The following is a 25,998-nucleotide window of genomic DNA, read 5'->3' as shown; positions in this document are numbered from 1 at the left end:
GCACGCAGAACAAGGTTTGACTGTATTTGTAAAATGTGTATATTATCAGAAAATTGCAACAAAATGCTGATTAATTTCCATGACTCTACAAAAATTCACAAATTGATGCAGAAATGCAAAGAACCAAACTCAAGTTTACAAAAATGAAAAACTGAGAGAAACAAAAATTGATAAATTCACCCATTTATATCAGGATCTCTACTCAATGAGGACTAGGAGCCCATGCACTGCAGATTATATAACTGGTTTCAACTAATAAGTCCCACTGGTAGAAGCCCATTTAAGAATATCCACTTGTTCAATGGTGCTTACCCACCACCATCACACAGAGACACTGTCTTCTGCTTCTGCATGCTCCCCACACACCCAAAAGTGGCTCTGGGATGGGGCAGGAGACCTCCTCAGAACAGCACATGGAGGATAGAGAAGGATGATGATGATTATTGAATAACAATCTATAAACAAACAGACAAACAATGCTGAAATTCTTGCCCCAAGGGAACGATTGACGTACCATCACACTGAATTCCTCCCAAAGATTCTATCTGGATGTATGGGAGATGTTGCAGGAGGAGTGTGACAGCTTGTTCCTCTAAAATAGGCAGAACAAAAAACCAATAATTGTTTCTGAATTTTCCTAGATTCGTTGGACGCCCAGGAGATTATGTCTACATTTTTCATTCTTTTCGCATGGAAGAGGTAACGGCAGTTCATTTTGTGCGTGCTTATTTCTGATCTAGAAAACAACCATGGTGTGGATACAAATTTAACCATCTGCACACAGAAGGTCAACATCATTCCACAGAAGGCTTTTGATCCAGCTGAGGGATCCCACTGACACAAGTGGAGAGAAAGCAGTTTTCACTGATGTTACTCCCACCCCCTGCAGCTACTTCTACTTCTACTTCCACTGTTCTAGAGGGTCCTCCAGCTTTCAGGAACAGAGATTAAGAGGCACAAGGAGAATGAACCAAAGTCTTGATATAAGCCTGTGTTACGTTACCTAGATCCCCCTAATCTATGTATCTCTATTTCTCCTTTAGTGTGCTCCTGGTGGTTGCCTAATGGAATTGTGTATACAACTTAGCATTATTATGTTGGGGAAACAGCTGATTCAGAACAATCTTTTCGAAATTGGCATTCCGTAAGTAGCCAAGGACTGAGACCATCTGCTGTAAAATGCTTGCATATCAACTTGAAAGTAGAAATGCTATGTTGTTGTTTTTTGTTTGTCCAAAAGGCAAGAAGAGAGCTATGCTACATACTATAAAATAACATGCATTTGCTTTATTATACCATTTTCAATATTTATTATTTCGCTTTTCAATCATATGGTTCCTAGAGTGGTATACAACAGAACTTGGACAATAAAAAAGAATTCTGAATCTACAGTGGTACCTCGGGTTACATACGCTTCAGGTTACATACGCTTCAGGTTACAGACTCCGCTAACCCAGAAATAGTGCTTCAGGTTAAGAACTTTGCTTCAGGATGAGAACAGAAATTGTGCTCCGGCGGCGCAGTGACAACAGGAGGCCCCATTAGCTAAAGTGGTGCTTCAGGTTAAGAACAGTTTCAGGTTAAGTACGGACCTCCGGAACAAATTAAGTACTTAACCCAAGGTACCACTTACAGTGAAAACAAATTAAATTAAATTTGTTTGTTAACAGGTAATAGCAGAAGCTGAAAATAATCCTAAGTACTGAAAGAAATGATGGCCTAGTTCTTACAAAATAGCCTATTAATAATACCAATCTTTGCCATCCTTAGGGACTAGTGTGAGAAAGTGTATTGACCTCATCCCATTTAATTTTTCAGATGCCTTGCAAATATTTAGACTGAATCCTAGGAGTAGCCCTACTTACAGTAAGGCTTCTGAGGCCTACTCTTCCAATGTGCCTCCCAGACAAGGCATCTCTGAAGGTCAAATAAGCTTCAGGAAGACCCCTTGTTGTAACTGCAGACTGGGAAATGAAGCACAGAAGCCTCAGAAAGCACTCATGGAAAGTCTTGTGCACATCCGAGGGATCCTTTCGTTCCCCTCCACAGTCCCCATATAACTAATTTCATAATCAGCAAATTGTTTGGTTTTTTTGGCCTTTTGCTCTTACAAAACTACTGAGACTTTTAAAAGAGTTGTTTTTAATGTTTCGTCTTAGAAAAATGAAAAAATTCATAAGATACTTGAAATCGAAACGACGGCGTCCTGGAGACCACGAGGAATATTTAAAGAAAAAACAACGCTATGAAGTAGACTATAATCTGGAGCCTTTTGCTGGTCTTACTCCAGAATACATGGAAATGAGTGAGTGAGATTTCAAGTGTTTAAACTAGGGTTTCAGTTTTTTAATAGCTTACAGTGCTATCCTATACAAAGAGTAAGTGAGCATAGAATCACACCCTTAATCAGTGATAGATGAGTAATGGTCATGGTCAGTTTTAGTAGGTGAATGTGTTTTTTAAATAAATAGACTCAGTCTCAAGGGCAGGATTGTTTATTTCTAAACTATTTTGGATATGATTTGTTAGCATAAGATGGAATATGTAAGAAAAATGTTGGAGAGCCTCTTTCTAATAGTTGAGCAATCATTCCTTCTTCTGCTTGGAATTGTAAATTCTCACATGTTCTTGATATCTCAAAGTGACACCCATAGTGAAGTTCTGATACTATGCATAATTGTGTACATCTGAACTGCAGTCTAAACACCCTTTGCCCTGGGCTGGTGGAGTCATGATTTGGATTGAGCAACGGGTTCCTGCCACTCAATCCAGTCAGCTTCTGCACAACAGCATTGCAGGGAGAGGAGAGGTTGAGGCAATTGCCTTTCAGAACTATATCCTGTGCTTTAAATTTGTGATTATAGCAGATCATGGTGAAACCATGTGAAACATGGATGCTGCATGTTCAGAACAAAGAGCCATTTAGTCCAACACTTTGCCTTCAAGATTACAAACAGATGCTTTTTGGAAGGCTTCTAAGCAAAATATGGTGAATCTAGTCATCTCCATATTATCCACTCACTGAACTCCTTATATTTGTACCTCATTCTCTCTCCAAAAGTTATCCCAAAGTGGCTGACAACATCAAACAAAAACAAATACAATTAACACCAAAAGGCAAAAATGTGAACAATTATCTGACAATAAAAATGCCTTCAATAAACTTTCAAGAGATCACCAATTCAATTAACTGTATATAATTCATAAATATGTCAACAAACATGTTATTTGGATGGTGTTGGTACAGCATTTGACCATGACCAAAGGGACTGATAGAGGCCACTGCAAATAGACACCATGTGAGATTTTAAAAAAGTAAATCCCTGGTTTGGAAGATCATTCTCAGACCATAATTAAGCAGACCTACCGTATTTTTCGCCCTATTGGATGCACCGACCCATAGGACGCATCTAGTTTTCAGGGGGGGAAATCAAGGGGGAAAATATGATCCCCCCCCCCCCCCGCAGCTCTGGGAGCAGCGGACAGGCTGCATGCAGCCTGTGCGCTACTCCCAAGACCTCCCTGCTTTTGCGGGAGGTGGCGGAATTCCCCCACCTCCCGCAAAAGCCCACAGGAGCCGTGCGCGACTCCTAAGGGCTTTTCGGCCAGGAGGGAAAAGGGACTGAAACGGCCAGTCAGTCCATTCTCCCTCCTCGGGGAAAAGCCCCCAAGAGCTGCGCGCTCTTCAAAGGGTGCGCGGCTCCTGCGGGCTTTTCTACGAGGTGGGGGAATTCCCCCACCTCCTAGAAAAGCCAACAGAAGCCCCGGAGCCCCTTTAAAGAGCGTGTGGCTTTTGCCTGCTTTTGTGGGAGGTGGGGGAATTCCCCCATCTCCCGCAAAAGCCCACAGGAGGGAAAAGGGATGGACTCGGCCAGTCAGTCCCTTCTCCCTCCTCGGGGAAAAGCCCCCAATTCCCCCACCTCCTAGAAAAGCCAGCAGAAGCCAGCAGGAGCCGCGGAGCCCCTTTAAAGAGCGTGCGGCTTTTGCCTGCTTTTGTGGGAGGTGGGGTAATTCCCCCATCTCCCGCAAAAGCCCACAGGAGGGTTGGAGAATAGCAGGAAGGCGTCGCACGCCTTCCCGCTGCCCCCCATCCTCTGGGGCTGGTGATGGGGGAAGCGCTGCTCCCCCCCCCCGCCAGCCTCCAACCCGGGTCGGAGAGTGGCGGGAAGGCGTTGCGCACCTTCCCGCTGCCCCCCATCCTCTGGGGCTGGCCATGGAGGAGGCGCAGCTCCCCCCCTCAAAGAGCAGACTCTCCTGGCTTCAGCGGAAGCAACGCAAAGCCTCCAGAGCGCAGGCTTCGGAGGCTTCGCGTTGCTATCGCTGAAGCCAAGGAGCCTGCATTCGCCCCATAAGACGCACACACATTTCCCCTTCATTTTTTGAGGGGGAAAAGTGCGTCTTATAGGGCGGAAAATACTGTATTTCCATTCCAAGCTACACTAATTAGCCCAGAGCATTTGTAGTTTTCATGTACCAGTTGTTGGTTTTCTAAAAACTGCCAGTCGTTTTAACTTTGAAGTCCATTTTTATACAATATGTGATCCTGTTTTTTTTGCTGAAATAAAAGGTATTATATCCCCCTACAAAGAAAGTTGCTATCTCATGAAGTTCTAGAAAACATAAACCAGCACGCAACCTACTGTAGGTTAACATTACAGGGTCAGCACCTACCTACATTCATATGCATATCATCTGAGAGTATTGTGGTTTCAGTAGTTGTTTGTGGGGAGCTGTTTCCAAAAATACGTTCCATCTAGAACAGCATAATATGCAAACTACAGTGTGTTTTCTTTTTAATTTTCAGTCATCCAGTTTGGGTTTGTAACCCTGTTTGTTGCATCTTTCCCACTGGCTCCCTTGTTTGCGCTCCTGAACAACATCATTGAAATACGTCTGGATGCAAAGAAGTTTGTTACTGAGCTTAGAAGGCCAGTTGCAGTAAGAGCAAAAGATATAGGTAAGCAGTTCACTAACAGCACAGTAACTAGTTAATATTATTCCTTATTTATGTCACTTTGCCATTTGTGATGGAGGAGGCAGGACTCTTATTTTAGTTTTGTATCTTAAATTTCGAGCCTCCTTTATTCTACTAGGGAAATTCAGGTCTATTAACTGCATAAGGTGATGAGATGATGACACTGGTGGTGAAGATGATACTTTAGTCAACGTTTCAATCCCAGAGCAGGGATCAAATAAATAAAATAATAGAAATATATCTATATGTGGAAAATTATCTATATACGCACACGCGCACAAACACACAAATGGACAAAGTGTAAACAAATGGACAACTCCATCACTAAACTAAATAGCAATAAGAACAACAATTAGGGGATTGAAGCAGGATCTCACATATGGAGCAGAGTGTATGAGACTGTACATGTGGAGGAAGATAGTATTTAGAGTACTTGAGCCCCTAGCTGTTTAGGCTATGGAGATAAAAACCAGCACCTTGAACTTGTACAGTGATGTTATTTATAGTTATCCATTCTTATGGGTAGCCATTTTAAAGTCTTTTAACCTTCTGCTTGTCTTTTCCCTCCAGGAATATGGTATAATATCCTCAGAGGTGTAGGAAAACTTGCTGTGATCATAAATGTAAGTAATTCTTTGCAAATAGTGATTGATCACGCCGTTTCTTAATTTCTTTTCAGTTACTTGGAAATGTTAACATTATAGACATCTAGTGTGGTGTGGAATCTGCAGTGAATCCTCGGTTCAAATTCCCACTCAGCAATTAAGCTCACTGGACAGCCATGGGCAAATCACTGTCAAAGTTTTGTTGTGAGTCTAATATCTTGCTCTGATTTATTTAATTAACTCGCCCTACCCTATTTCAGCTTTCATGGAACAAAAATAAAGAAACTTTTATTCTCAATTTCACAAGCTTTCTTTTGAAGCTCAAATAATATAAGTCGCTTTTATAACTAAGTCGCTTTTATAACTTTCGAAACTTTTATTAGCAAAGGACTATTTGTCAGTAAAGTATGGTAACGATTTTCCTGACACTGCTGTTGTTTAGTCTTCCCACTCAGGCAGATAGTTTTTCATGTGAAGCAAGTTCTATAGAGCAGGTGGGAAGCTGACAGAGAAAGTGTGAGCTGCTCTTCAGCACATGTCAGCCCAATTTTTATACTTCTTGACTGTTGGGTGCTATCTGGAGGCTTCCAAGTCAGTGGAATTTAGAGCACGTGTGTCTTCTCCGTTTAAAAATAATAATAATAAATCTCGTTTTCCTCTCTGAGGACACTTTTCCTGCTTTTTCATAATTCTTATAGCAACCTCTTCAACAATGACAAATGTCATGTTTTTGTTCCTCTGACTCACCCTACCCTATTTTAGCTTTCATGGAAGAAAGCAGATATGTATTGTTCTGCATATTGTCTCATATTCCCCTTTCCCAGGCACAGGGCAGAGTTTCAGTTTCCTTTGCAAAAGACAGTGAGCTCGTCTTGTTGCAGTATTCTATTTGCACTTTTTACAAATGTACAGTTGTACATTGCAAATGTGAATAGGCCTTACAGAAGCATATAAGCAACCACATAGGTAGGCGGTGTGACCCAAAAGACTGCCTGCTACCTGAGACTGCCTCCCCTCACAAACTTCTTAGACCCTGTACCAAATCTGACAAAACTTCTTTCCATTCCTATCCTACCAGGTGAGTGCAGCTCTCATTCCAGATACCTGCAACAACCAGTTGTCCGACAGTGACTCTTTTCATCTCATGTCTAACACCTGCTTCTTAAAGGCAATAGCTCAGGGGTCAGCAAACTAAAGCCCGTGGGCCGGATCAGGCGTAATTGCCTTCAGGATCTGGCCTGTGGACTGTCCGTGGATCGGCATGAGGATTCTGTTCATTCGGCCTGCACCAATTTTTTTCTGCGCTATTCCATATCCCCCCCCCCCCATACACACCCTCACACAGTGCCTCCTCCCTCCCTCCTCCTGGCTTCTCCCCACCCTGCCTAGAGGAGGAAGGGGGCTGGCTGAACACCATTTTAAGCAGCCCCTCTCCGGAGCCAGTCCTTTCACACTGCTCATCTTCCCTCCACCGCTGCCGCCGCCCTGGTGCTCCTGTGGGCCAAGAGTGGAGCAGACGAGCTTGCTCTGCCTACCCATGAGAAGAAGCGGCGGTGATGGTGGTGGTGGCAGTGGCAGCCCCAGGGAAGGGAAGGGGTGGGGGTGGGGAGGACTACTACTTGCCCCCCTTGCCTCTTCTTCCAGCTCCCCCCCTCCCAGTGCTGCTTCTCCGGCCCGCCACAAGGTCTGAGGGACAGTGGACCTGCCTGCAGCTAAAAAAATTTGCTGATTCCTGCAATAGCTGTTAAAAGGGGCAGGGGGGAGAGTTGTTGAAACCATAACTGACCTAGGTTGTATGTTCTGTATTATGTGTCTTACTTCTTTTAAAACATCTCAACAAAACTAGTTACAATCATTAGACTTTTCATGTTTAGAAAAAGCCATGTGGCCCAGTGGGCCAGTCCGTTTTATCTTGATGTATCTAATAGCCCTGTTAAAATGGATGTTTTTGTGTAATCGTTTATTTATAGAGTTGGTTTGTCTTCAGTTCTTTGCCACGCTTTAAAGGGCACCCCAAGAGTCTTTTGAAGCTCACATAATTCAGCTGGCATTTGTTGTATTTGGAGTAGAGGAAAACACTGCAATGTAAAAAAAACCTTGAACTCACCAAATAAGTATTTCATAACATACTAGCGGGATGTCCACCAAATAGTTAGGAATATATTTGGGATGGCAGTCATAAAGATGAGCTGAAGCTAAAGCAAGCGCCATGCTAAACTTCTATTTCCAGCTGGCTTTGCCCACCCTTTTCTCTCTGGGTGCCTGCTTCCTCTGTCTCTGTGGTCCTTCAAGGAGTCACGGCCATATTTGCATCTTTATGTGAGGCCCTTACCTCCTTCCCTTTTCCCCTTCAGATGTGGCCCATCCCTGTAGCCATGTGTGTAAGATGCTCATCCAGTGATGGAAAAATATGTGAAACTGTGGAATAGAAATAGGCAAGAAAGTCTCCCCGCTTCTGCCACTCTTGCCCTGTCTCCCAGTTGTGCTCAGTCAGAAGCTGCATCGGTTGATGCTCACCTCTGTGTGTCCACGTTCATTCTTGACTTTTTGCTTCCAAGCTTGTTAAGCACAACATTCTTTGTCCTTTTCCTTAATGCGATATGTGTCAGCTATTAAGCTTCCAAATGGGTCTGAGTGTGGAATCGGTACATTGGATTCGGAAGCCACTGGTGGAGAAAGCTAAGAGAAAACAGCAATATTCCCTTGCAACAAAAATGGGAAACCTGTGGCCCTCTAGGTGTTGCTTGGCTACAGCTCTTGTTGTCCCCGTCCATTGTCTACGCTGGCTGTGGCTTTAGTCCTCCAGATGTCGAAGAACATCTGGAGGACCACAAGTTCCCCACTCCTGCTTTATAAGAATCCTTTGGCAAAGGATCGTTTGGGCCCCGAGCAAATGACTATATGTTCCCCAAATGCTCCCCCCCCCCAATTTTCTGGTGGTCCCTCTTGTGCTCACACCAGCAAATCTAATCATATAAGATTTATTAATATTATAAAGGACCAAAAATGTTGGTACATTTTTCAACGTTTGAGTCTTTTTAAACAACTACTGTGTGTCATCCCCTTTATGGTATGGACATTCATTATTGTTTGACAAGATTATAATTGTTTGACAAGATTATAATAAATTTAGGTGCCCTTGATTTGTAGCATCTGCCTAGGCTGACCCAAACTGCTATTACTTTCAGACCACATCAATGCAAAGTGGTTCAAATGGCTCGCTGCACACAACAACAAAAGCAAGAGGGGATTCTTAAACATACATGCCCCTTAATGCCTTAGTAAATAATAATAAATAAATAAATAAATAAATATGTGGATATAGAACCAGAGAGAGCAGAACACTGCAAATGTTGCACTTACACTGAAAGCAGAACCATATTGAAATTAGAAAACAATGAAGGACCTGTTTTTTATTGTCCACATGATGTTATGTCCTCAGCCAACCTCAATTGCTCATTCTCAATTTGCTGCAGTTCTAGAGTTCGAATATCAAAACTTCTATGGAGTGAAGAAAATCATTAATCTGCGGATTATGGCCAGAAACCAGCCTGATTTATAGCAATCCATCTGCTCATAAGCCCAACTGGGGGAGGAGACAGTTGAGTTTGGTTATGAAATCAGTCAAGCATTGCCTGAATATTGCGCTCATTGTTTACTCTTATGGCTTAGGCATTTGTGATCTCATTCACATCTGACTTCATTCCACGCCTCGTGTACCTGTATATGTACAGTGAAAGTGGCACCATGCATGGCTTCGTGAACCATACGCTATCCTATTTTAATGTCAGCGATTTTCAAGATGGAACAGCTCCAAATGACGCTATGGAGCTTGGCTACCCAGTCCAAATATGCAGGTACATACTGTTATTTCCTTAAAAGAGATTTTTCCCTGGGATGTTGACCCATTCATGCATCTCAGAAGGACTCATATTTAAGTTTCCATGTACTTAGGTTGTATGTATTTGAACATGGATTTGTGGCTACCACCTTCCATTTGCATATGAACCTTCCTTCTGTGTATATCCACTATCTCGTCTCAGTTGTCATGGTCTGAGCCATACCATTTCCTTTCCTTGACACCTTTCTCGAAGCTTGAAAACTGTCGACTTCAGAGCTTCTCCAGCTCTCCCCAAAGCTATGGCCCATAAGAGTGCACCTGAGGCCTCGATGTGATCTCATCTCCTCCCGTTGCACTGCCACCCAAGGAAGAATAACAAAGCCGCCCCATCTAAAACAACCCCCCTTCACTGTGAAGCATTTCTAGTTAGTAGTGTCCACACTAACAACCCCAGCCTGTTAGGGGACACATGCCAGAACTAGTCATTATCCACAGGACTCCTCCATTTGTCTAGCACCCACCAAACCCAGAGGAGGACCCACTTTCCCACAGCCTTTGCATAAAAAGCTATGGCTGCTGCTTACTCCCCTTTGTCTTTATGACTGTTTTATTGCTCAACCTTTCAAATACACAGTACAGCTCAGCTACTCGAGGCTCTACTTACTACTGCAGCATCTAGTCCTGTAATCAAAGAACGCCCAGAAAGCTTGTTAGCTTGCCGTCAACCTCAGAGCATATATCCATAATCCTATTATTGTTGGATATGCTTTTTGCCTCTGGTCCAAAGACTGGAATCTGAAGATCTAAACCAGAGACTAGGCTGTTCTGTCTCGTTAGTTATCCCAGTAACATGCACTGTTGAAAATATAATGGTCAACTCCACCTGTGCTAGAACAAACTCATTACCACATAAGCTTCGCCCATTCCCTGTGCCAATCTGAACTTCTAAACCACAGCACTCCTTTTCATTAGGTCCCAAACCCAAATGTAATCTCCTGCCGTAAGCATCCTGCATAATCTCTCCAGGATTACGTGCAAGCCACTCAGGGCTACCAAAGCTAGCACCCCTTCCTTCCCTTCACCAAAATATATCTTCCACCCCACACACCCTGCTATCTCTGGTGTCACTCATCTCCTAGGACAGGGGTGGGGGGCCTATGGTCCTTGAGATGCTGCTGGACTCCCAACATCCCAGACCATTGGCAGTGCTAGCTAAGGATGGTGGGAGTTGGAGTCCAGAAAATCTAAAGTGCAAAAATCTGCACTCCTGTGCCTCAAGGCTTCATTGTACCTAATTGCTCATGACATAGGAGGGCTGAGAACACCTTTCAATATACTGCACAACTCCCAGTCAATATACTGTATTAAAATTCCTAGTAAGCTTCTCCCTGGCCTCCAACCCAATCATTTTAAAAAGTTGTGTAAACCCTTCTGCCCCACAGCAAATCTTTTCCTGGATAAGATTTCCATTTGGAGCCAGCTCTTCCTATTTTAAAATGGGAGATGGTTTATTTATTTTATTACATATTTTGCTTCAGTCCATCCAATGAGGCAGCACTCTATGCCCTCCCCAACTGGTGGCTGGAGAAGGCAGGAATGGGTCCAAAAGGGTCTGTGCCTACTTTCTTATTGCAAGTCTCATAGGACTTTGGGTGATAAGGGCTCCATCTCATTTCTTCACCTCCCCGCCAACCTGCATCCTTTCCCCCTACCCTAATTTTTCACTTACAGTAGATGGAATATGCAGGGGAGGGGCTAATGGCAAAGTTAGGTCTATTACCATCATGATAACATCACTTAATAGGCATCAGCCTACTTTTAGTTTTAGAAAGAGCTCAAAATTCTCTTTTTGAAGGATCCGATTGTGATTGGTTTTCTCACAAATCAACCCAGACTATTACATAGATAACTGGTGATAATAACATGTATTTTGAGGCTTGCATGGAATAAGCCCTTTCTGTTCAAGAAATGTCAATGCGCTCTCTCTCTCACTCTCTCTCACTCACACACACACACATACGTATGCAAAACATACATGCACACATTTTTTCTAAGAAGGCTACAACTGAAATATTAAGCAACACCAACAGGTGGATATGATAAGGGTACAAGAAAGCAACAAAACTTTGGCAACGTTTCATGCTTTTTGCAAGAGCCATACTGTGTATATTCAGTCAAGATCCCCATCTTAAACATACTGACTCTCAGTTCTGCTTTTCAGATACAAAGATTACCGAGATCCCCCGTGGTCTGAAACTAAATATGATATTGCAAAGGATTTCTGGGCTGTGCTAGCAGCAAGACTAGCGTTTGTAATAGTGTTTCAGGTAAAGTATATCCCAAAATTATTTAAGGTGGCTCTGTATTAACAGACAGAGCTTGGAAAAGAGAATACTTTGTTAATATAATATAACCCAATCCACGTATCTTAGACATAAGGGTCTGACATGCCATTTTCACATCCAGTTCTAATTAAATCCTAACATTTATTAAACCCAAGCATTTAGCACCCACATATTGATAACAATATTATCTGGAGCCATTTTACTCTGGCTCCAGGTCTGGTTTTGTCACCAAAATAGCCTTAGTCATGTTTATCAGGAGAGAAATGGGGAGAATGAAACCCTGTTAGTACTCCAAGAGTACTCATTGATATGAGGCATCACTGTATAGCTAGATGACATCTGGGGCAGCTTATGCCCAATTTTGACTGTTGTGCCAGCAACAACTGCTCTTGAACCAAGATAGCCTGGTGCCAGTAACCCATGCTCTGGTGACCTGTTTGTACTAGGTCAAGTGCTCCACATGGGACTTCCCTGGAAGATGGTAAAGAAGTCTGTGACTGCCAGACTGGGTCATGTGTCACCTGTCCTAGCATTGCCTTGGCTTCCTGTAAAGCCGCCAGTTCTAATTCAACATGTTGGTAATCACAAAGCCCTTAATAGCTCAGAGTCTAAGTATGTAAAAGACCACTTCCTCCAATAGCAACCAGACAAGGCCTTAAGATCAATGGTTGAGGCCTTGCTTGTAGTGTCACCAATGGAGATAGATTTGGGGGTGGGCGGTAGCCCACAGCATGACCTTGCTCTTTGGCAGCACCCCTACTATCAAATCCCCCTCCCCCCCCCCCGATGAAAGATGATTGTCACATACACTGCCATCATTTTACAACATTTTTGTTGGCCAGGCATTTTGTACTTGAAGGGGTGGTACATTTAGCAACTAGAATTATGTATTGTTTGAAATGTGCTTTGATAGTTTTGACTTTAGTAGTGTTTGAATTACGTTGTTTTATTTGTGGGTATTGGGTGGCTGCCCTGGGCTCCTTTTGGTGGGATGGGGGAGGACGGGATAAAAACAGAGTAAATAAATAAATTCTCTGAACCAATATTTGTTGAATTTAACTCTCTATGAGTTGAGGGCCTAAGTATTACCACTTCCCACCAGGAAATTAATTTCTGAGAAAGAAAAGGTACATGTGTTGTAACATATGAAGAGTGTTACATGTGTCTTCTGCTACAGATGTATTAGATCAGGCAGATGTTGGCCATGTGACCAGAGAAGCCAGGGAGGAAAACCGTGTGTGTCCTTAATGTGTCACAAAACAGATTTTTTACTTTTTCTTTCTTAATCTTCATGTATAAAAAGTGCCAATTAGAAAAAGAGAGTTGCATGCAGTCAGACATTGGGAAATTTTATTCATGACAGGCTGGTTTTGTTTGGGAGTGGGCCTTAAATATCTGTGGCCATGTATGCCAGAGAGTTGTAAACTGCACAGTAATTTTACATAACTCTGGCTTCTAAATAAAAAATATATGTCTAGCATATCAGTCCTAATTGTAGAAGTAACGTAAAGGTAAAGGGACCCCTGACCATTAGGTCCAGTCATGACCGACTCTGGGGTTGCGGCGCTCATCTCGCTTTATTGGCCGAGGGAGCTGGCGTACAGCTTCCGGGTCATGTGGCCAGCATGACTAAGCCGCGTCTGGTGAACCAGAGCAGCGCACGGAAACGCTGTTTACTTTCCCGCCAGAGCGGTACCTATTTGCACTTTGACGTGCTTTCAAACTGCTAGGTGGGCAGGAGCAGGGACCAAGCAACGGGAGCTCACCCCGTGGTGGGGATTCGAACCACCGACCTTCTGATCAGCAAGTCCTAGGCTCTGTGGTTTAACCCACAGCGCCACCCGCATCCCATAATTGTAGAAGTAATTCCCATTGATTTCAATCAAGGTTGCTTCCAAGCAGGCTTGTTTAGGAACATGATTTAGGACACAATCTAGTCAAAGTTAAGCAATGTATATGTTCCGCAGACTTCCATGGGACAATTTTTTGCAAATACTGAGCTCTCCATTGTAATAATTGAGACTTCAAAGTGCTTAGTTTTGTCTGCTAATTTTGGCTCTGAAATTCTTATTTTTCAGAACTTGGTCATGTTTATGAGTGACTTTGTGGACTGGATTATCCCAGACATTCCCAAGGACATCAGTCAGCAAATTCATAAGGAGAAAGTTCTGATGGTGGAAGTCTTCATGAAGGAAGAACAGGGAAAGCTGCAGCTGCTAGAAAACTGGGGGGGCAAGGAGAAAAGGAAAGGTGAAAACTGTAACAACCATAGCCCCAGATCATCAATGAGCCATAGAGGGAGTGCGTCTTCCATTCATTCATGCCATGTTGAAGTGTAGAAGAGGAAGTGGTTTTATTCCGGGGCATTCCACTCATAAGCAAGCCATTATTTAAAGGATAGGACTTGATTCTTTAACAGCCTGGTGCATGTTTAAGCATATGCAACCATTTTGCTTATATCTATGTAAGAAATTACATTCTTACAAAAATGGAGGACCATATTCTGTTTCTGACAAGGATCTTTTGGGGGTTTTATTTGCACAAAAAGCAATGCAGGGATATTTTTTTTTACATATATCTATATTTCATGGTTAGCTTATAACTATCACTGTTTTTATATTTTAAAAAAATAGAACAGGTAGGCTATTCTCTTGGGAATTTTACTTTAGCTTATTTATTGAAAAATGGCTGAGGGTTTTGAATAACTAGAGGCTCCCCATTCCTGATAAGCTGTATGGGAGCTTTACAGTTTGCAAAGCAAATAAAGAGCATCCTGTGGAGTTCTTCCTTTCAAGACAGAGGAAGAAAAACTGTGCTTCAATCTGCTGGCCTTTTTGCAAGCAGAAATCCTGTTGTGTTTCCTGGGCTCTATGCTGAACATGCAATATTTTCTCTTAAGCAAAAGCAGTGGCAAGAAGATTTTGTTTCTCATCTGGGGCTCACGCCTTGGGTAAAATCCAATTCATCACTTCACTCACGCCAGTGAACAAAATGGTGGGGCCATCAGCCCAGCACTACTGAGAGCAGTTTGTTTGAATATCTTTCATTCCTTCTGATGTGAAAGATGAAGGATTTGTGAAAAGGGCATTTATGTTTAGTAATCCAGAGTGTCTAAGTGCACATTCCAGAGGGGGTCCAGAGGCAAGAAAGAATATTAGCAACAGCACAATTTCCCCAAGCACTGAGGGGCCTTTTTTCAAAAGTGCCCTGAATTAAAGAGCACACACACAGCTGCTAGCAAATTGCACTGCCCTCCACAAACCTAGAAACCTAGTTGCTGAAGGAATATGTTTAACAAACCTATTCCCCAAGCAATTACGTTCACAGCTCATCCTGCTCAGTGTAGCTGGACATCCCATCTTTGATTACATCTCATACTTCCAGATACCAGAGCCCCCTATCATTTCACTGACCAGAGCATCGTAACTCAAAGCATCCTTCAGTTCAGCAGTTATGATGACTCAACTGCCCAGTTCCCTGACAAAGGTATCCAAATATTGTTCTCTGCCACTTTCCAGCTTCTCTGCTGCTTTCAGTTCTCTTGCTCTTATCAAAGGGTTGGAACATCTTCTCTATGAACATTTGAGGCTTTGTTTTGTTGTTGTTGTTTTTACTAAATTGGGATATCTTATACAATTATGACTGGCACGAGGGGAGAGAGAGAGAGAGAGATTTCTCACTCGTAATATTTAGGGTCACTCGATGAAATTAACAAGCAGCATGCTCAGAAGAGATATTAAGAAAGTACTCTTTCACACAATTGTTTCTTTGTGTAACAGCTTGTAATTTTCTGTCGGCTCAAAAGAGACAGGGGGAGGGAGTGTGGAAGGAGTAGGAATGAATGGCAGAAAGGGAGGATCAGCAAGTGAAATGCATGAGGAAGAGTGCATAGCGAGCTGAGTTGAGGGAAGAAGAGCCCATCAGAGCATGTGCTGGGCCAAGGGTCTCCCTCTGCAAATCTAGTATAGATTCTGGTATGGAGTTATTCCTGAGAATCCTTGAGGATATTTTTTTTTAATCAAGTTTAAGATCAACAGTGCAATCCTATTCATGTTACCTGGGAAGTAAATTTTCCCAGGTAAGTACATATAAGACTGCAACTTAATATCACCTTTGGAGTTTTGATGAAGTGGGGATAATAGAACTCGAGTTCTAAGCTGTGTTTTGGACCAGATTATTTCCACCTACAATGATTCTGTGGATGAAAATAGTCCTTTTAATTTTTCTAGCTTTTAGGACTCTATGTCCACTTTCGACATTCAGAGCAACACTACCCCAATTACACTCTTCTCTGAGCTTACTATAAAGTTTATATTATGATGTTCCACCTATTCTGCCCATTCCAGAATATTTCTGATGTGCCTACTATTTATTTTTTTAACATCAGGCTCTCCAGTTCCCTCATCTTGTGTTGGAGGCTTCTAGGCATCAGCATATAAATACTTCCATGTTGCATCTCCTGCCAAATCCCCTTTTTCTGTTCAGTTTTCCCTATGACCCTATCGAGTGCCATGCAGAAAGAAATAAGCCCGGGTTGCCTTTGCAAGTCTACCATACACAAATTGTTCTGGACACTTCAAAGTCAAAGAAATCCTTCTACGAACACCTAGCTAGCCCTCGATTGCAATTGTCACTTTACAGTTTGTACTGGGATACGGACAGCCAAGTACAAGATATGCATGCCTCTCATCACATCTGAAGGGCATGTATGTGTAAAATTTAGTGCATGCCTCTTTAAAATAACAGCAACTGGAAGCAGATCACATGGGCGTCCTTCAGACTTGATAGTAACGGTTAGCATTTATATGGCACTTTCCAGAGTACAAAAATTTTTCAGGTGCATTATGTTGTGAAAATGTGATGAGTAGCAAGTGTACTTTTTGAATGCCATCTGCAAAATGTAAAGGGATTTTTAAAAACAAAAAACCTGTTGCTGATCCCCAACAAATAACACTTGCTACTTCCTACAGGCTAAGGGCCCAACAGCCTCATTTGGGTCTTTTTGGCAACATATCTCCATCTCCTGGGATGGAGAAGGAAAGAAATGGGAGAATCTGTTTAGTGGCTGCTAAGCAACCATCACATACCCTCCCTACAATTTGCAAACGTTTGGCAACAAATAGCACTGGTGACAGGGTTTGGGCAGCCAAGGCACATGACAACATTCCTTCCAATGTCAGTCTCCAGGGAAAGTAACCCAAGAGGAAGCTCCGGATAACAAGTCCGAGAGCTAGAACATACCTGCCAGGTCCATCCGCTCCACAGTTATATCTAGTGTCAGGCCTAGTGCTTAGGATACGATTCCTCCAAAAATATGGCATCCTCGATAGATAGCCCCAGTGATGTAGGTGGACACAAAGATGAAAGTAGAATCAAAAGGGCAAGCACCCTGAGCAGACCCCCCCCCTCTTAATTTTGCCCCATATACATGAAAAGTCTTTAAATTTATTTATTATGTGTGTTCTTGGCAGGGCACCAGCTCCCTCTTAATCTGCACCTTCTACGTGTATCTTGAGCAAAACCAACAAAGCAAAATATAGAACATTTGCTTCATGTTACATACAATATGAAATGTTCATATAACAGTCTTCCTAGTTATGAACTGCAGTGCATCATATCATATATACCAAAAAAAATCCTATGCTGTGTAAGTTGAGGATGAAATTTAGTTTTAATAGAGAACAAAAATCAATTTCATCCACAACTGCCAAAGCCTGGCATTATATTGCAAATTAACTTACTGTATGGTTTGTTGCAAAACCAAATGTCCAAGAGTGTTATATTTCAATTAAAAGAGCATTGTTGCAGAATTATAGAAAATAAAAGCAAAATCATCACATAGTTTTGTAGTACTTATTAGTTTTTATACAAAGTATGCAGCAAACTCATTCTTAAGTATAATTTGTCCGAAACACTCTTTACGTGGAAGTTAACAAAATGTTGTCCAACATGTTTAAAATACCAATCTAACCAAAGATTGTTTTTAATAAAGGGCTTGTTTTTGTTTATAATTGCTTCTTATATATTGAATTGCAGGAATGTCACCTTTTTATATCTAAAAAAACTTGCTTAAAAGTCTGTTACCATTGTAGTCAGCCTTGTCTACCTTTATTGATACAGGATTCACAGAAGACAATAGAAATTTTCTCTCACTTTTACCCTGATCCAACAATGGCCTTTGGCAGCGGTAAGAGCTTTTTACAACATGGGAAAGCATCTGTGCATGTTTATTGGCTATGGATCCTGCTGCCAACCTATAGGTATGGGCTTTGATGTAGATATGCAGGGAGGATACACATGAGATGCAGAGGTGTTACCCGTTCATGGACATTGCATGTATAACGTGAATGCAAGTTGACATTCCCATCTGTCCCTTGAAACTGATGGGAGTGTTTCGCCAGATGCCATTTGGGTGCTACGTTTTCATTGCATATTACTAGTTACCCACAGCATCTGGCATCGAGGTGAAAATGTTATCTATTGGGCTAGAAAGTCTTGTGTGTGATCGCCAGAACTGCTCTGTTCTTGGCCTGTAAACTTCAATTATTACATTTTAAAATGTAGTTAAGGCACGATCTAGACTACACACCCCAGGTTGTGCTAGGACTGGCCAGATGCAAAGAGTGATATCCATTATTAGCCACATCCAGAGTAGATGCATTGAAATCTGTGGATTTTATTCCACTGGGTCTATCTAGCATTGGATGCCATCCCAAATCCAGAGATCCCTACCTACACATTCCACCAAACCAGTAGCCAGCTCTTTCAGCTTTTAAATGTTCATCATCTACTCCAGGAGTGGGTAACCTTTGGCCCTCCAGGTGTTGCTGGAGTTAAACTCCCATCAGCCCCAGCAAGCATGGCTGATTGTCAGAGATATTGAGAATGATAGTTCAGCAAAACCTGGGGGGGGGGAGCAAGGTTTCCCCATTCATGATCTACTGCAGTGTTTCCCAACCTTGTGCCTCCAGCTGTTTTTGAACTACAACTCCCATCATCCCTGACTAGCAAGACCAGTGGCAAGGGATGATGGGAATTGTAGTCCAAAAACAGCTGGAGGCACAAGGTTGGGAAACACTGATCTACTGGACAGAGGGGGAATGTTTGAAAATCAGTTCCATCAAACCCCTTCCCAACCAATGGTCAGTATTTTTAGTATGCAAACCGATGCACAAAATATCAGTGATGAGCCAGCCAGGATAGCACATTAAGTGTTTTTTTGGCAAATGCACAATCTTTCCCCCTGGATCAAACTCTTCTGGGGGTTTTTTCAGCAGAAGCTGGATTTGCACACCTCTGATTGGCTAACACCCCTGTGTCGATCATGAAGTCAACTCCAATGATTTCTTGGAACAATTTTTAGCACCTTAAAAAGATGTGGCCCTTTATTAGATAAATAATTACGCTGCCAAGCAGAGGCATGAGCAGATAAATATGAATGAAAATGTGTGTGGCGTTAGACCTGGAGGCTGCATGTGTGTTCTTTGAAGAGCAAAATCAAAGCAGCAGAACTCACCTCGGAGGGGAGAAACCTGTACCCGATTCTGTTTGCAGGTGCATCTGTATGCAACCTTCGAGCTGTTAGCATTGACCACCTGTTCAAAGTTCACACAGAGTGCAGGTATCAGATGGATATTTCCTTCTGCGTTGATGGGACAATATTCAAAAGAGCAATCTACATGAAGTAGGCTGCAGCCCTTTGCACACTTACATGGGAGCTGGTCACACTGAACTCATGGCATGGACATGATTCCAGAAGCCTATTTGCATGTGCAGATTATGCTTGTTGGATTGGGATGAATATGAGGGAAACAAGGCAGCAGGAACAGAATGCAGGAGGTGCCGGCCTCTTCTTCTCATGAGCAAAAAATCAATCCCTTTGTGACTTCCATCTTACTGTTTTTCTCTCTAGGTAGCCTACATTCATGTAAAATGTATCCTGAGCTATTAGTTTAACTAGAAACCAGGATGAATGTACACACCCATAGAAAATGTATATTCCATTTCACGCTCTATCAGCTTGTAATTTTATAAGTACTGTAGATGGATTGCCCAGTTTAGAATTATATGCTGAATACAAGCGATGGGAAATAAAGAAATTGTAAAGAGTTATCTTAAAATGTTGTCCTAATACATTCCTGTAAATATTAAGACTATATACTTATAAACATTCATTATTTTGAGATCATTAAATAATAATAAATGCTTTTACTTGTTTTATAGTTCTTTACTATTTTTCAATGGGGTTTGTATATAATATTGTATTACTACCTAGAAAATTATATAATGCTTCCTTTTTTAAAAAGAAAAGAAAAGTAAATGCATATAAAGCTGCTTTAGTTTTTTGTTGAATATTTCTTTGTATAGTTAATATTCCTTCATTGGTTCCTTCAGGCAAATGCCATTTCACAGTACTCTATAGTCATCTAATAGGGAAAAACCAAAAACAAAGGGTTGTTGGACTTGTAATGTCAATATAAAGTGACTGTTAAATTTGGGATGGCTTTGACACTATTGCTATATTCCTCTAAAGTCTGAAATTTTAGGAGATCCCGACCACGTAGTGTGATCTTTCTGTTGCTCTCTGAACAAAAGTTGGACCTGTTCAAAAATCTGAAGATTATTCTCTAGCTATCTCCATACCGACATATAATTGATAGAATTCAGTTAACTAATGAATCCCACTAATGAAAGCCCTCACAAGGACCTCTGCTTGTGCAGCCGGGCTTTCCCCCTCCCCTGTGTGCCACTTGTGCCCCTACAATTTGCTCTGTGGGGTTCAGGAGAACGCACAGAACCATACATGGAGGGAGAAAAGAGGAATCATTCTATGTCAAGCTGAAATGCTTGCTCTGATGAAACTGTCAACATGGCACAACATGGAATTCTTCTCAATATTTATGGCATTTTTCCTTTTTGCCCCATGTTGTGGTGGTGCTAAGTTTCTTGAACACATGTGCTTTCTCTTCCCAGAATCACAGTCTTACTGCCCCTCTAATTTACTCATGAATCCTGACGTCTATAAAACAACCTTCCTTGAAAGCTGCTGCTCTTCTCATGAGGGCATCACAATCATATACAAAGGATTTTTTTTCTCCTCCAAAACATTGCACAGCTTGATCCCACATTGGCAATAGTACAGACCAGTAAAGACTGCTCTTACCACGGAGGCTGAGACTAATTTCTTGTCACTGAACAAGGGACTGATAAGCACTTAAAGACTTTACGACAGGGGGGGGGGATCCTGGAAATTACAGGCTGGTTAGCTTAATGTCTGTCCTGGGAAAACTGGTGGAAAGTATTGTTAAAGATAAAATAACCAAGCTTTTTAGAAGAACCAGCTGAAGCAGAGCCCAGTGTGCGGCAGCTGTAAAAAAATACAAATTGCATGATAGGGATCAATGAGGAAAAGGAATGAAAATAAAACTGCTAATATAATGCTGTTATACAAGTCTATGGATTTGGAATAGTGCATACAGTTTTGGTTACCTCAACTCGAAAATAATGTTGTAGAGTTGGAAAAGGTTCAGAAAAGGGCAGCCCAAATTATCAAGAGGATGGAGTAACTTGTGATGAAAAATTGCATCAACTTGGACTTTTTAGTTTTGAAAAAAGATGAGTAAACTCCTTCATCAAGTTGTCCACTATGACCCCAAGGGGTAGCACAGGTAAGGACACTGGAAATGGGAGCAGTCTTCTTCTTCTTCTTCTTCTTATTATTATTATTATTATTATTATTATACCCAACCCATCCGCCTATGTTGCCCCAGCCACTGGGCAGCTTCCAAAAAAAAATACGGGAACAACAACAAACATTAAAAGCTAAATGAACTCAGTGTAGGTTAGCTTCCTGTGTTCTCAGTCAGTCAATACTTTATTATGATCCATTCAGGTTAAAATACAGAGTGCAAATACAGTACACAAAAAGTGCACTTCCTCCAGCTTAACTAAAACAATCAACCTATATGTTGTTAGAATTCAAAGTGTTGGTGCTGACCTTTATAGCCCTAAACGGCCTCGGCCCTGTATATCTGAAGGAGCGTCTCCACCCCCATCGTTCAGCCCGGACACTGTGGTCCAGCTCCGAGGGCTTTCTGACAGTTCCCTCACTGCGAGAAGTGAGGTTACAGGGAACCAGGCAGAGGGCCTTCTCGGTGGTGGTGCCCAATCTGTGGAACGCCCTCCCATCAGATGTCAAGGAAATAAACACCTATCTGACTTTTAGAAGACATCTGAAGGCAGCCCTGTTTAGGGAAGTTTTTAATGTTGGAAGTTTTATTCTGTTTTTAATGTTCTGTTGAAAGCCGCCCAGAGCAGCTGGGGTAGAAATAATAATATTATAGAAAAGCATCCACGAATCAGTATGGTTGCATTTAAGTTGGTAACGCTGTGGGCTGCTAAGTGTTCAAAGCCTCTGTTTGCGAAATGTGCATTATCAAGATGCTAACTGACCTTAGTTGCAATCTCAAGCTATAAGCAAGAGGAACAGCTCATTGTGGGCACCTTTTCAAAGCATCAGATACAGCTCAGATAAGCTGGTTGGCTGTGTTGACTGTGGCTATCATAGTGAAAAGTTCTTCAGATATGAGGCTTCAGCTAATATTCCCTTTGGCGAGTGGAGGCAAGTTTCATCGTCGTGCCTTCCAAGGGCTAGTTTGAAGAAGGATTTGTTTTATGAAAGATTAGCCCGCATAATCTACAGAAATAAATTCGCCTTTGAAGCATACTGCTAAAGGAGGAGCACAACTTTAACCTGCATGCAGGCAAGAGGCTGTTATGACAGTGTCCCGAACAGTGAACCCTCTGCTCAGTACTGAAAGGGTGTTGTCTGCATGCAAGGATACCAAATTCCATGCAACAGCTATAATGCAAAAACCACACAATCTGAGTGGAAATTAAGAACTATGCTGGTATGAATTACGCTGGTTTCTTTGGTAAGTCACTCGTGCCAAGCAGGACTTGAAAGTGGATGAAAATACTAGGCTGGAACATTTGATTACTTACACACACACACACACACACACACACACACACACACACTTGTTTGCCAACCTAAGCCAGTATTGTGGGAAAGACGCTGACTTCTGCTTGTATGTTTGAACCAGAAATTACTCACACCCTGTTCTGTTAGCATTGCTTGACTAGCCCTATTTGATTTCCATAGCACTGTGTTTCTAAGATACAGCACACAAATTATTGGCAGTCTTACTTTGTTTGAGGGTGAATAAATCCCAAGTCAACACAACTACGCCTCAGTGTTTTTAACACTTATCTGCAGCACAACATAGCATAATATACAGGGGTTTGTGTGTGTGTGTGATCAATCCAATGGGCTTCCATCACAGTTGATCAACTCAATGGGCTTCCTCACCATCTTACAGTCCAGAAAAGAAAGGGAAAACACACAGCATGAAACTACCGTATTTTTCGTCCCATAGGACGCTCCGTCCCATAGGACGCACCTACTTTTTTGGGGGGGAAATAAAGGGGAAATTTTTTTCCTTTATTTTCCCCCCAAAACCAGGTCGGGGAACAGTGGGATGGCGGCGCTGCGCCTCCCCGCTGTCCCCCGAGCTTGTGGGGCTGGCCGATGTCTGTCTGGCGCGCGGGGCGCTCTGCTTCAGGGCGCCACGGGCGGCAGGCTGCTATCCGCAGCGTGGGGAGCCCTGCAGGGAACTCCTGCAGGGCTCCCCATGCTGCGGATGTCTGTCCGGCGCGCGGGGGGCTCTGCTTCAGGGCGCCCCGCCCACCGGGCGGCAGGCTGTGAACACCTGCGCGAAGCACGGGGCGTCCTCCAAAGGGCGCCCCGTGCTCCGCGCTGCCGGCTGCGGCCCGCAAGCCCTGCGCGCCGGGGGGAGTTCCCCCGGGCGCGCAAGGCTTGCGGACACCTGCGCGAAGCACGGGGCGTCCTCTGGAGGGCGCCCCGTGCTCTGCGCTGCCGGCTGCCGCCCGCAAGCCGTGCGCGCCGGGGGGAGTTCCCCCGGGCACGCAAGGCTTGCGGATAGCTTCCTGGAGCCTGCATTCGCCCCATAGGACGCACACACATTTCCCCTTCATTTTTGGAGGGGAAAAAGTGCGTCCTATAGGGCGAAAAATACGGTATCTAAAATAGCTTTAAACAACAAGATTGTTAACTGTTGCATGATGCTTATCCCAATTCCAGTGAATAAAGAATGGCGAAACTCCCACATATTCTAGGAACCAGGAATAAACAAACTATGATTAAATTCCTCCTAGTTTGAGGAAGTGGGAGCACTAGAGTATTTTTAGATGTTTTCCCTCAGAGATCACATCTTCCCAATGGAGCTTTCAAAGAAAACCTCTCCCCTTTGTCTTTCACCCTTAAAAACCATTTATATCACTTCATGTCTGCTTACAAATTCACATGTATCCTTGTTATTCTTATTCAATTATTTCCTTATGCAATATTGGGGGGGGGGATTTTTTTTTCTCATGATGGCTTGCCAATTTTAACAAAGTTTTGATGGAAGAGTAATCTTTATAGTAAATAAATAAATATGTTTTTAGGCAAAACAACCATGAGGGGAAAGTCGTAAGGACCTTTAAAAATGTATCTATAGGTCATCCTTGGAATATTAATTACAACTTTCAAGATCTGCTCACATATTCTTGGATAGACTTAAGACCCTGATATGTCCATTTCCCTGAAAAGTAAGGTTGAAGCAGGTGAGAAACATGCCCTGGTGGCTGAAAAGGGGTGGTGCCTCTTCTGACATCCTACCATTTTCTCAAGTGTCGGCAGTGTTAGGCTGGGATGTAGCCACCTCATATTTTCTGGTTCCTTCCAATTCTATGGGAGATTACAGATTATTTCCTAGTATGACAAAAGTATAATGTGTAGAACTGAGTTTCAGATTGGAAAAAATGAAAAAAAAACAAAACAAAACTGGGAGAACCGAAACTGACGCATTCTTCCATCCCTGCTGTCAGCCTAACCTACCTCACAGAGTTGTGAGGATAAAAGGTGGGACGTAGGAAGCCATGTACACTATCCTGGGCTTCTTGGAGGAAGAATAATAGAATTGTAGTGTTGAATGGGACCCCAGGGATCATCTAGTCCATCCCCTGCAATGCACGAATCTCAACACAGAATGGGTTGTAAAGGTCATAAAGGTAAGGCATACAACAAAATGCTGTTTCTGGTTGAGCCACTGCTGCTGTTTTTCTCTATCAATGCATTCCCTAGGCTAAGCTGATGTCCTCAGATGTTTTAGACTAGGGGTCAGCAAACTTTTTCAGTGGGGGGCCGGTCCACTGTCCCTCAGACCTTGTGGGGGGCCGGACTATATGGGGGGGGGATGAGCGAATTCCGAAGCCCCACAAATAACCCAGAGATGCATTTTAAATAAAAGCACACATTCTACTCATGTAAAAACATGCTGATTCCCGGACCGTCCGTGGGCTGGATTTAGGAGGCGATTGGTCCTGATCTGGCCCCTGGACCTCCTACAGACATGCAGGATGAGGCTGATGGGAGTTGTAGTCCAAAAAACATCTGGAAGGCACCAGGTGGGAGAAAGCTGCCCTGGGCCATGCATGCAATTCAAGTTAGAGTGACAATTTGTTGTGCTAAAGATGTGGGGATTAGTGTGTCATTTTGTCCGCTTGCACCATAACACCAGTTTGGCTACTTGCACAACTTGGAATACAAGTTTGGGTGGGAAAGACGGGGATTCTTACTTCCAGGGCTTCAATATCGGTTTGAAGTTGGTGGCAAAATAAATTATAAAAACAATTTTCTGTTTAGAAAAAAAAAAGTTGAATGCAAGCTCTGCAATGAAAAAGGAATTCCTTTCTTATTCATTCTTTCTGAACTGGTATGAGTAACCACCATAGTCATATCCTGTACTGCTTATTGACAGGACTGAAGATAATCTGCTCCCTGTGAATAGAAAGGGCAACGCCCTTTCTAACAGAATATTAACAAACCTTTCCTTTTCCTGGGAAGGAGAAGTGATGACTCATGAAAAAGGAAAAGAAAGGATCAGGGTATCTGCTTACATTCAGCTCATATCCAGACAGTGTAAAATATACACCCTAACCATTTTTTAAAAAATCGGAATTAGAGACTTTCCATACTCTCACTCAGCAAATACCTCTGACTCCTGACAGGTACAGCTGCTTTTGCTGCAGGTCCCAGGATTCCTTAGGGGGGGGGGAATCATGACAGTTAAAGCAGCATCATGGTGCTTTAAATGTGTAGTGCAGAGG

At 42.7% G+C, this 25,998-nt stretch overlaps 1 protein-coding gene across 6 annotated transcripts in view; it reads left to right on the top strand.

Annotated features, from left to right (window-relative positions):
* Positions 1 to 19,988, top strand: part of ANO1 (anoctamin 1) — a 144,754-nt gene extending 124,766 nt beyond the window's left edge. For 5 of the 6 annotated variants that reach the window (XM_081834481.1, XM_081834482.1, XM_081834479.1 and 2 more), the window contains 9 exons: positions 642 to 699; positions 1,044 to 1,144; positions 2,160 to 2,305; positions 4,805 to 4,957; positions 5,546 to 5,598; positions 9,253 to 9,437; positions 11,643 to 11,748; positions 13,845 to 18,687; positions 18,833 to 19,988. In XM_081834481.1, the coding sequence (XP_081690607.1) occupies positions 642 to 699; positions 1,044 to 1,144; positions 2,160 to 2,305; positions 4,805 to 4,957; positions 5,546 to 5,598; positions 9,253 to 9,437; positions 11,643 to 11,748; positions 13,845 to 14,105 (1,063 nt within the window). In that variant the 3' untranslated portion in view covers positions 14,106 to 18,687; positions 18,833 to 19,988. Of the gene's footprint in view, positions 1 to 641; positions 700 to 1,043; positions 1,145 to 2,159; positions 2,306 to 4,804; positions 4,958 to 5,545; positions 5,599 to 9,252; positions 9,438 to 11,642; positions 11,749 to 13,844; positions 18,713 to 18,832 lie in introns of all 6 variants that reach the window. The other variant, XM_081834480.1, reaches the window with a different exon arrangement.
* The last annotated feature ends 6,010 nt before the right edge of the window (positions 19,989 to 25,998 follow it).

The sequence above is a fragment of the Podarcis erhardii genome (genome assembly GCF_964252035.2).
Source record: "Podarcis erhardii genome assembly, chromosome: 1".
NCBI lineage: Eukaryota > Metazoa > Chordata > Lepidosauria > Squamata > Lacertidae > Podarcis > Podarcis erhardii.
The sequence above is the reverse complement of the archived record's forward strand: the minus strand, read 5'-3'. Positions and strand labels throughout refer to the sequence as shown.